This window comes from Alosa sapidissima, chromosome 11 (assembly GCF_018492685.1).
Source record: "Alosa sapidissima isolate fAloSap1 chromosome 11, fAloSap1.pri, whole genome shotgun sequence".
NCBI lineage: Eukaryota > Metazoa > Chordata > Actinopteri > Clupeiformes > Clupeidae > Alosa > Alosa sapidissima.
Window position 1 is genome coordinate 7,421,895 of NC_055967.1, and position 12,500 is coordinate 7,434,394.

General features: G+C 45.4%; 1 protein-coding gene across 4 annotated transcripts in view; it reads right to left on the bottom strand.

Moving 5' to 3' along the window:
• The window catches only part of tln2b (talin 2b), an 86,911-nt gene that overhangs the window by 31,355 nt on the left and 43,056 nt on the right, over window positions 1-12,500 (bottom strand). For all 4 annotated transcript variants that reach the window (XR_006035041.1, XM_042109907.1, XM_042109906.1 and 1 more), the window contains 4 exons: window positions 11,930-12,062; window positions 11,593-11,694; window positions 11,244-11,414; window positions 10,586-10,732 (listed from right to left, as the gene is read on the bottom strand). Coding sequence is in view for 3 of the 4 variants with exons in the window: in XM_042109907.1 (XP_041965841.1) it covers window positions 10,586-10,732; window positions 11,244-11,414; window positions 11,593-11,694; window positions 11,930-12,062 (553 nt within the window). In the remaining variant the exon portion in view is untranslated. The remainder of the gene's footprint in view (window positions 1-10,585; window positions 10,733-11,243; window positions 11,415-11,592; window positions 11,695-11,929; window positions 12,063-12,500) is intronic.

Here is a 12,500-nt window from a genome sequence, read left to right on the forward strand (position 1 = left end):
TGAACAGTTTCTGTAAAATGGAAAATAAAGGCATCAGGCGTGTGCATTGCATAAAAGCGTGAAAAACAGTTTCCCTGTCATTGCAAAACGGGCACTCATGCCTCACATCAGAGTTCAAAACACAAACAAAAGAATTTACAGCAACTGCACCATATAAAATCCTCCATTGTAAATCCCCCACCTTTTTAATTAATGGTGACTTGTAAAAGGATCTCCAGTGTGGTTTGACATCCTGTTCTACATGTAGAACAGCACGCCAAGGTGTGTCAACTCTAGACTCCAAACACCTCCTATTCAGAGATTTTACACAAAGATTGTAAAGTGCCTTTCCAGAGGCGCGATTTGGACCCAGAAAAACAAAATCTTCAACCTTCAAAAAGACATTACAAAATCCAGAGGACACACTAAAACATGGAACAGGATCACATTCATTTAGCATAACTAAACCCCTGGCATACTGATCCAACATTGCTAGACTAGCATCTGTGAAGTGGGACCGCAATTCCAAGAGGAATTTGTTAACTATACGGATGGATCTCATTTTCATGTGTTCGGCCACTCCTTCAGCATTCTCAAAACCTGGCCCAGCTAAAGGCAGGAGGTCCTTCAAAGTGATGACCCGCGCTTTGCAAAACATCCCACTAAAAGCAGGAAAATGCTTCTCATGCGTAAGATCCAAACATGAACCATATATCAATGGCTCTTGCAAAAGCCAAAAGAGAGAACTTGTATTCTGAGGTCTCCATACTTTCAAAAGACCCCATACTTTAAACGTATTGCGATAAAACACAGGGAGCTTGTTTAAGTTCATTAAGGCAGGATTCATCCAGAAGAGGGTCCTATCCAGACCCAAGCCTTCAAAAGTTCTTAGGATGGCACAAGCCACAGCCTTCCAACTGGAATTTACAGGTCCATCCAAAAGTCTCTGTATGAACTGAAGACGAAAGGCTGCTGCCCTACTCTGCAGGTGGACCAATCCTTGTCCACCCTCATCCTTGGATAAAAAAAGCACGCCTTGTTGGACCCAGTGTAGACCATCCCAAAAGAAATCAACCAGAATAGATTGTATTTTAGATAAAACATGTGCTGGAGGGTCTATACATGCAAGTCTGTGCCAAAGGGATGAAGCCACCAGGTTGTTAATTATTAGAACACGGCCCCTATAGGACAATTTTTTAATTAAAAAACTCCACTTGCCAAGACGGCCCTTAACCTTCTCAACAATCCCCTCAAAATTCCTTAGAACAAAGTTATCATCTCCAAGAAACACACCCAAATATTTAAACCCGTCCCTAGACCAGGTTAACCCACCTGGGAGGCACGGTGTGCCATCAGGCCATTTTCCAGCCAACAGGGCCACACTTTTTCCCCAATTAACTCTGGCAGATGATAACCGATTAAAATCAGTAAAAACATTTAACATGGTGTCCACATCCCTTTGGCTTTCAATCAGAATAGCTACATCATCCGCATAAGCTGATAGCTTCAAAGAGATGTTACACTCAGGAAGAGTTACACCCTTTAGTTTGGCTCTTAACTGTACTAACAGGGGCTCAAAGGCTAAGGAGTAAAGCATTCCAGAGAGGGGGCATCCTTGTCTAATTCCCCTAAAAACCTTGAAAGGAGCACACAAGTCACCATTAATTTTCAGAATACTTTCATTGTCACAGTATAGAGCTCTAATTTTCTTTATAAAAACAGGATTAAAGCCAAAAGCAGTCAAGACGCTCCATAAATAATTATGTTCAACTCTATCAAAAGCTTTTTCCTGATCAACAGAAACAAGGCCAAAGTCCAAATGTAAAAGTTTACCAATTTCCAAAACGTCTCTAATAAAAGAAATATTATCACAAATAAGCCTGCCCGGCACACAGTAGGTCTGGTCAGGTGCAATGACTTCCCCTAAAACTTCACTGAGTCTATTAGCAAGAACCTTAGAGAGCAGCCGATATTCCGCACATAGAACAGACACGGGTCTCCATGACCTGATATCCTTCAAATCTCCCTTCTTCGGTAACAGAGTAAGAACTGCTCTGCGACAACTGAGTGGCAGCTGCCCCTTGGCCAAGCTGTTCCTCAAAACGACCAGTAGGTCTGCGCCTACTTCTGTCCAGAAAGACTTATAAAAGTCAACCGGCAGACCATCGATCCCCGGTGCCTTGCCACACTCCATACCATGGAGGGCCTTTTCCAACTCAGCCAGGGTAATCACCCTTCCAAGGTCGCAATTAGCTTCTCTAGATACCTTAGGAAGATTCGTCAAAAAAGGACTGTCAAGGGCCTGTTTATAGGAGATTTCACTCCTATACAAAACCTTGTAGAAATCAACTGCTCTCTCACGAATTTGTTTATCGTCAGATAAGAGGGCTCCAGTTTCTGAAACCAAAGCATGTATAAGCCGTTTTTGGCCATTTTTCTTTTCCAGATTAAAAAAGAATTTGGAAGGTGCATCCATTAATTCTGCACACTGGAAGCGAGACCTGACCAGAGCTCCTTGTGCTTTAATGCCCAGCAAGTTGGCCAAACAATTCTTTTTTATTTTCAAATTTTCCATATATAACTGATTACCTGTACTTTCAGCTAAACCTTGGAGCTCCAGTATCTCATTTTCCAACAATTTCATGCGTTGAGCTATATCTCTTGTGACACAGGAAGTATACTGCTGACACAACTGTTTTATCTGGGCCTTTCCAAAATCCCACCACTGTTGCACAGACTGAAAAGACTGCTTTGTGGATCTAAAATCCTTCCAGAAAAACTTGAAAACATCCCTAAACTTACCATCATTCAAAAGACTAGTGTTAAAGTGCCAGTATGCGCTCTTATATCTGGTGGCACTAACAAAAAAATTACAAAGCACCATACTATGATCGGAAAAACCTACTGGCAGGATGAGACAGCTTCTAAAAAAACTGAACTGATGTTTAAAGGTATAGAACCTGTCTAATCTTGCCAGAGATAATATGTTATTATTTGAGTGGACCCATGTGTACTGTTTCTGCTTTATATGAAAGTTCCTCCATAAATCAGAAAGGTCGTGGGACTTCATTATCTCAATGAGCCTTCTACGTGATGGCATATGAGGCTCTACATGATTCCTATCAATAGCTAGCTCAGTACAGTTGAAATCCCCACCAAGAAGTAAACACTCCCCAGAATCACAATTCTTTAACAGATCATCCAGGATACTTAAGAAAATCATTCTCTCCCTCCCAACCGTTGGGGCATAGACACACACAAAAACAAAAAAAGTATTTTCATATTGAGCTCTGACTCTCAAGAGTCTACCTTTAACAATTTCATCAACCTCATATGAACAGGGGATACAGCTACCTGAAAAAAGAATAGCAACACCACCACTAGTTGAGGTATTATGACTTAAGATCGATAACCCCCCAAATTCCAAAGCCCAATCAGAGCTATTGCTTGCGTCAGTATGGGTTTCCTGCGCAAAGACAACATCAATAGCTTTTTCTTTAATTGTTTCAAAAAGCATCGCCCTCTTTGTGCGGTCTCTTGCTCCATTCAAATTAAGCGAAGCAATTTGAAACCCACTCATAAGTATAAAGGAAAAAGTGCAAAAAAAGAACATATTCATTGGGAATTAACAGGGGCTGGGGTGGACTGGCTATCAGCGTTCAACAGAGCTCTAAGTTTTGTGAGAAATTTATTCAAACGGTAGACCTCCTGCCTAGTAAAGCTACCTTCGGCCATATACAGCTTCGTTTTAGCGATGAACTGTTCAACATCGGGAAAGTATTCATCAACTTGAACACACCTAGCATTTTTAGTCTGCTTCAGAAACGTTTTTAAGTCATCCACAGTGTACTCGCGCCCTGTGTAGCCGCTTTGGGGAAGACTGCACCTTAGGCTGCAATCAGAAAATTCCCCCTCGCTCTCTGCATCAGTAGAATTAACGTCAACAACCAGATCTTTCTTTTTTACCTTTCTATGAGACTCAGCTCGAGCCCTTTCCCTCTTCAGACCTTTTGGAACTTTAAAGGGAACTTCCTCTGTTTCCAAGATCTGACTATCCTCCCCGCAAGCGTCCTCCGAAAGATCTAGTACGTTGGAATTCGGCGAGTTATCAGTATGCATAACATTATATTCTGGAGCTTCAGCCTCGGCCCCCTCTTCCCCGTTCCTTACTGTCTCATCAGACACATCCTGATCTGATGGTCTAACTTCAGGTGCATCGGCATTAGAAGAACCTTCCCCTGGTGACTGATCACCATCCACCCCAGCCTCTCCACCATTTGTGGGCCCCTCATCACTGGCAGACTGTCCCTCCCCAGTATTCTCATTTTGACCATTGACATTGGCGGTAGTATTGGGGCACTTTTCTGGACAGGCACGCACTAGGTGACCCGTCAAACCACAACCAAAACATCTCATCAGATTACTTGTGACATATATGACATAATTGAAATCGTCGACCTGGATATTCAAAGTCAAATCAAGATCATCTGTGTTGTTGTTTAAAACCATGTAAACATATCGCCTAAAAGATACCACATGCTTTAAAAGCGGAGACTTCGTGGAAATGGCGATCTTCTTGATCGGGGAAACTAATTTGCCATAGCGGGATAGAGACTGGACAAGAATGTCATCACTAATGAAAGGTGGTATGTTTGAAATGATTACTTTCCTAGATGGGGTAGACAAAGGGAGTACTGAGTTAAAAATACCATCAATTTCTACTCCGCGTTCAACCACTAAGTTGGCCAACTCCACGGACTCAAGGAACAAAACGATTGCTTGATTCATACGAGCAGCAGACAAAACTTTGTCATGCCCAACCATTTCACCTACTGCCAGGCTACACTCTTCTACGCTGGCGGTAGAGGATATCTTTATACCATGCCGCCGCGTGAGACAAACAAACTTTCCCCTAGTGTTACCTGAGGCAGCCATACTCCAAACCAGGAGCTGACGCCCAGGTAAAACCACAAAAACACACGCACTCCACTAACCCCTAACCCTACCAACCCAAAAACATACAAGACAAACAAACAACAAAGGAAAAAAATAATAAAAAACAGAAAAAGTAAGAAAGAGAAAACAGGTAAGAAAAGGCACAGCGGCCTCACTCACACAACGCTCACTCACAGACGCTCCGGCTCCGCCCACTCACTCAGTCCATGCGCAGAGAGAGAGAGAGACAGAGAGAGAGAGAGAGAGAGAGAGAGAGAGCACTTAAGAGATGAGGAGGGGACAGATGTGGCATGGGAGGCAGCTGACAGCAGGAGAGGCATAAAGGTAAGAGCACATTAGTGCCGCGCCCACTAGACAAACACATTTAGAAAATGAGACTGGAGAGGGCGGGGGAGGGGTGGAGTGAGGAAGAGAGAGAGAGAGAGAGAGAGAGAGAGAGAGAGAGAGAGAGAGAGAGAGAGAGAGAGAGAGAGAGAGAGAGAGAGAGAGAGAGAGAGAGAGAGAGAGAGAGAGAGAGAGTGAGAGAGAGAGAGGAATGGGGAGGGGAGGGGTACAAAAAAGACAGAGATTGGCAGTGGATGTGTTCGCAGAGTGGAAGGAGACACAACATCTGATGAAGGAAAACAATCAAAAAGGGAGGGGGGGAAAGCATTCTACAGAACAGATGAGAGAAAAGAGAGAGTTATGAAGGCAGGATGGATGGAGTGAGACAATGCGAGATCTCCACTGAAGGATAAGGAGCCACTGGAGAGACATCGAGGTGATGAGACGCCGTGTCCTTCGCCTTCACATAAAATTGAGAAATTACTTCAAGACCGGGGCTGGAATTAAACACGGCAACCGGGGGAATCTCTCTCTCTCACACACCATCAAAAGCCTCAAGCTCATTTCACTAGCCCTTAATAGACCGGTGTCCTCTACTGCTGCTTATAACGACATAGAGAAATGAAGCAAAACACAGGGAGTTGATACCGTCTGCCGTATAGACACCATCACATCATTTCACTTACGACACAGCACTCAAATAACAGTGTCCACATTTCAGTCACCTGCGTAAGCACTGACCACAAGGGATCACATTAGTCTTCAGTGTGTTTGGCAAACCTTTAGCAAAGTTTGATGAAAAAAGATGTACACATAGATATTTACTCAAATACATACTGTATATATCCTGTATTACCTAGGTGGACACTCAACAACCATGAAGAAAATAGTAGGCTTTTATCATGGACTTTGTATGAACAGTTGAGGGCGGCTGGTTATGACAAGTTAATCTAGATTCCTGGAGAAGCCAGAGCGCTTGAGGAGCCAAAACAGCTGCATGCGTCTACCCTAAAACTAGCCTCTGCTAGCCGCTGTGTCTCTGACAGACCAGCCCAATGAGACACGAGGCTCAAAGTCAGTCAAATATGAAAACATGATCGTTCAGCCATCAGTTAAGCAGACCTGGATGGTCTCATAGTTTACCAGTCAATATGGAAAATGTTGTGGCCAGCCAACGGAACAGTCAATCAATAATTCAATGTTTCAAATGATCAAACATGCAAACCACTTGTGTCTGCTCTCTTACATTTTCAGTGCCATTGTGGTAACACTTTAGTTCAGGGAACATTTGTTAGCCATTAATACATATGTAACATATGTATTAGTGCTCAACAAGGTCTGTATTAAGCATCATTACACATTTATAAAGTCTTCATTAAACAATTTCTTACTCTTACTGAATAGATTTGTTATTCTATGTAACTAGTTGGTCTTGATCTAAGGTTATTGATATATAGTATGAATCAAAATAGAAATTTTATAGCCTTCTAATACATTGTCTTAATATGTTACTATTATATTACAACAAGTCACATATTAAGACATCAGTCTATTAGAGTCTATATATCTATACCAGTACTACTATGTAATAGTAACCTTAGCTCAAGACCAACTAGTTGCTTAAGGATTTACCAAGACTAAATTAACTATTGATTAAGAAAAATAAATTGTTCAAAAAGACTAATAAATGCAGTACAGTAATGCTTGATACAGACCTTGTTGAGCATTAATACATACATATTAGTCTGTTGTTAGTTAGTTGTGTATCAATGGTTAGCATGTGTTCCCTAAACTAAAGTTACTGACATGGTAAAGGACTACACTGATAACCTTCATTACCGACATGATAAAGGACTACACTGATAACCTTCATTACCGACATGGTAAAGGACTACACTGATAACCTCAGTGACAAAGCAGATAGCCTGTGGTGGTTCCCTCTCTATTCTGTGATGGTGTAGGCGTACTGTGATACTACAGTGACTGTGCAGGCGTAGTTCGGTCAGTGACCCTCTGAGTAGGCGTGTGGGTGGTGATGTGAGAAAGGAGTCCTACCTTCTCGGTGACTGTGCGGGCACACTCGATCAGCTCCCTCTTGGTGAAGCTGTCCGTGGGGCTGATCTGCAGCGCCCCGGCCTTCTGGACCAGGAAGATACAGCCGTGACCCAGCTCCTGGACACGCGACTTAATCTGACCACCCACCTGAGCGCGTGCAAGAGAGAGAGAAATGGAGAGAGAGAAAGGGAGAAAAGGAGAGATAGAGAGAAAGAGAAAGAGAGAGCAAAAGAGAGAAATAGAAAGAGAAGGGGTGTGGGGGGGGGGGGAGTGACACATTTAGGTTGTTGCAACACTCTCAACAAGCACCTACATAAAGCCCATGGCCATCAGCTGGCCTCTGCTGCCACTGTCTCCTACTGTCCTCCTGAGCAGCTGAAGCTCGCTTGCTCGCCCCAACATCGCCTGTAGGCTCGCCGGCTCTTATCACTGCTCTGCACAGCCCAGCACAGCAGCGCGCCAAGCTGTGCCTGGAGCAGCACACACATCTGTGGGTGTATCTGATGCTGGGCAGCACGGCCCGGCGAGTAGGAGGCCGGCCACTACACCTTTTATTTCCTGACACCTCCGAGACTCCTGGGTGGGTGGTGCTTCATTCTGAACCCGCGCCATAGGCTTTCACTGACTCACTCTGAGTGTGTGTGTGCGTGTGCGTGTGTGTGTGAGACAAGAGTGAGGGAGTCTGTGGGGGTACACAGTTGCCATGGCAACAGGGGCTTTACAGGAGCTGCTTATGTAAAAGGAGGTATTGACGAGGTAGCGAGCGAGCGATCGGGAGTGGGCGGCTATTAGGGCTACGCGTCCACACTCAGCAGCAGCATGACTGGAGCGCAGGGATTTAAACACAAACCAATGTTCTCTGAGGTGAGAAAAGAAACTAAATAGGATGTCGACGTGACTTCACACGTTTTACCCCTCCAACCAAACACAATGGATGAGATTATTCCCTTATGTTTTATATCGTTCCTTGCATTAAAGAGGTCTGATGGAGAATTATTTTGTCTGAACGGCTGACAAAACGGAAAGATTTTCTAGAAGCTGTGTTCTTATCTATAACCTTTTGTCCTAATCTAACCTTATATAATGATGATTGTGAAACATAACAAGAAATGAACAGGATACCAGGAGCTTCTCTCTCATGGTCAGTCAGCCAGTCTCTTCCGATACCGATTTCTGAGAAGACCTCAAAAACACACACATGGGGGGGATCGATATGGTACAACTGGCACTTAAGACCCTCCTTAGGTCCACAGATCAGTGTTTGGGGCAGGGGGGGTCAGTGAGGAGCAGACTGGCCACATTGATCCTTACCTCCTCGGGCTCAGCAGTGGCGGCAGCGAGGCGGCCCTGGTGGGCGAGCTGGCTGTAGTCCACCGTCACCTGAGACGCCAGGCCACCCAGCTCGTCTGGACAGGTCACCGACTTGGTCATCTGGACACATGGGGGGGGGGAGAGAGGGGTGGGGGAGAGGGGTGGGGGTTAAGAGTGGACAGATACCCAAGATAAAGTAAGAGACGAACACAAGTGATTCAGAGAGAGTGAGAGGGAGAGAGAGAGGAGAGAAAAAAAGATAGAGACAAAGAAATGCAATGAGAGAGCAGAGGAAGAGAAAACGGAACAAATCAGTTACGCATGACGCACACACTTACACACACACACACACACACACTCACACACACACACACGCAGGTGTAGCTTCAGTGACTTACCATCTCTTGTGCGGTGATGGCGATGCCTTTAGAGTATTTCACCATGGTCGTCTGGTAGTCCACAAACGTGCCGTCAGGCTCAGGGGGAGTTCCTTCATCCAACTGCACCCATAAACACAGCTCATTAAACCCTCTCTCTCCCCCCTACACACACACATACACACACACACACACACACACACACACACACACTCTCCTCACTCCTCAAATAGACTACAGCACAATCACAGCCACTGTTCACTACAACTACCCCTCCAACTGCTTTGTATTTAGCCATCAAATACTTTGAGCCAAAGCGACGTAACCTACAGTGCAGGAGAGCAGTTCTAAATGGTATTGGCATCCCAGAGAGAGCAAGGCTCTGGATCCTATCTGACCCTGGACTACGTTTTCTGGAAGCATTGTTGAGCAAAAGTGACTGTAACCATGGAGAGAGTGCCCTAATGATTTCACTATGGCAGTGATTTGGGGCTGATTAGGTGGACGTGGGCCGGATCGGGGCCAGATGTGGCCCTGCACCACACGGCGTCCATGCCCTTTTGGTTTAGTCACCCTTCCAACACACAGTGTGCATCGCATCTGCATACAAACACAAGCACCGCTGTTCAGACACTCTGCTCATGAGCCACTGTTGAAAGACGGAAGAGCCACTGACAATCTCAGTCTGTTTAGCAGCTCCGCAGGCGTCGGTGAAATACTGTGACTCTTTTTACCGTTTCTCGACATTAGCCCGCCCTGACAGGCTGACGAGCACTGCAGAGATATCTACGGGAGATAAAGGGGCCCTCATTTTCCCTCTAATTGCCAAATGGCCGATGCGTTGAGCCCATCCTGGCAGCACCATCGACTCAGGGAGACAGAGAGCTGCTTCATAATTATCACAAGGGGCTGATGCTCTGATGATTCAACAACAATAAAGCTCCAACATGCTATCTCTATTACTTTTGTTTTTGTTCCGTTTTTTCTGATAACGGAAGACTCTGGCTCAGACTAGTTCCAGGTCTGTTGTGGATCTAGTGTATTTATGGATTTCTAAGCTACTGGATGCCTAACATTTCCATCGGGATGAATAAAGTAAGTATGTGTGTGTGTGTGTGTGTGTGTGTGTGTGTGTGTGTGTGTGTGTGTGTGTGTGTGTGTGTGTGTGTGTGTGTGTGTGTGTGTGTGTGTGTGTGTGTGTGTGTGTGTGTGTGTGTGTGTGTGTGTGTGTGTCTATCTATCTATCAATCTATCTATCTGAGCTTCTTTCAGATGCAGCCTGGTGTGTGAGTGTTATATCTATGCTATCTATGTTATATCTGGGCATTTCTGATGGTCAGTCTTCGTACATGTACAGTGGATTAGATATATGCTCTATGCCGAGGGTAATGATGGACAGAAAGAGTATGCCATTTTTGAGGGAAAGGCTTCTCTCATTTGTCCTCTTTCTATCTCCAGACAAGAGTTCGCCTACAGATTGTATTTAACTCATACAGTACATACATTATTGAGCTGTTGTTTTTGCAACATCCCCCAAACACTCGTTGTTTATGTAACGCCGCCCTTGGTTGGTGCTCACTCACCCGGCCCATGGCCTCGGCGATGGACTCCACCATCCCTCCCACCATGCCCCCTTCACTGGCTGCGTCGTTCAGGGTCACCATGATGTCATCCACCGCCTCCTTCATCAGCTGGGCCGCCTCGGCAATGGCGTCATGAGTGTGGGCCGCCTAGGGTGGCCAACGCATGCCAGGAGCGCACACACACACACACACACACACACACACACACAAACACACCCACACAAAACACAGCTGCATAGTCAATGCAAGAAAACTTCAATTCAATCAAGTTCAAGCAGCTGAAACAGGGAATGACAGTTTACAAAACTTATGCAAATCTATCTGCTGAGTATCAACAACAAAAAACACCTGCCGTGATCAGTTAAGTTGTGAAAACCGGATAGTGCATGTTTGAAGTAATATGGCTCCAGATAAGGAGTCTAATGTCTCAATAACCTCAATAAACCATACACTTAAGCCCTGTTCACATATGGTGATTCACAACGTTTTGTGTAGCCAGTGGTTATTCCACCTGTAATCGCTGAATAAGATCAATATTAAATGGTCTCGTCGCCAATTGCCGTATGTCGTATATATTGCTTTTACACACAACAAAAACAACTCAGCATCTATACCATGTATCTACACGGTTGTATTAGAATATTGAATAGTGCCGCACCTTGGGGTTGCCCCCTCCCTCCTTGGCAGCGTAGAGCATCTGCAGGGCGGACTCCGACAGGGTCTTGGTCTGGTCCAGGATGTTCATCTGCTGCTGGTGGTCCATCAGCTTCGACGCCAGCCCGACAGATGCCATGATGAGGGGCTCAAAATAGCTGGCCAGCTGGGTCACCTGCCATTAAAAAAAACACTACAAGGTCAACTTAACTATCCCAACAATGTTGGAGAGTAACTCCAGAAGCGACTGTCCTTAAACACAGAACTTTTAATGTTTTTTTTCTTTTTTGGATCACAAACTGCCAGTGGAGCAATTTTAGGGCTGCGGAGCAGGTGCATGATGGGTAATTGACCTTGTGGCCCAGCTGGGCGGCTTCTCCTCTGGCTGCCGTAGAGACGGGGTCGATGAGGTGGCCAATCTCCTGCACGGCAGACGTCAGCTGCTCCTGCAGGGCCTGGTGAGAGAGATTAGCAGGAAATAGCATCAGCCTTGCTGCTCCACATAAAAGAACAACCAAGCGCTCATTAGCCCAATGAGATCTCTCTTTTTTGTAATGTCACTTCCCTTTGTGACCATAATCCATTTGCACTTCTGATTCAGTGAGAAGTTTGATCTGGCGCGAGTAAAAGCATTTGGCATGAGGCCAAGCCGCCCAGCAGCACAAAGCACAGAACTGACAGTACACTCACCTCCAGAGAGATGTCATCCCTGCTGGGTAAGCTCTGGCCAACAGCGGCCAGAGACGCCTGCTCGATGTCCCTGATGCACTTGTTGATGCCGTCAATGGAGTGGTCACACTCCCTCTGCCCTGGAGCCTTGTCCCTGAAAACACACACAAGGAGGGGGAGAAAGAGAGGAGGAGAGAGAAAGAGGAGGAGGGGGGAGAGGCAGGGGTGGCTATTAGTTATATCCACTGAATCCTAATGTAATCGCCATGTTTACACGGCGCATCATGGACGACTCAGCACCGCATGTGGGCCGGGTCTAGCGAGGACTACACAGAAGAGGGGAGGAAGAAGGTGTGCAGATTGGGCGGTTTCTGAAGATGGAAGATTACAGGCATTTCTGGCTTCTGCACGCAAGCGCAGACACACCCACACATAATCTGACAAAGACATATCCACAGACACACCCACTCGAAAAACACACATACAAACAACCAGGGTAATCACAAACACTTTTAAATATCAATCTCTCTCTCTCTCTCTGTCTGTATCTGTCTTTCTGTCTCTCTCTCTCTCCCCTAGGATTGCATATATC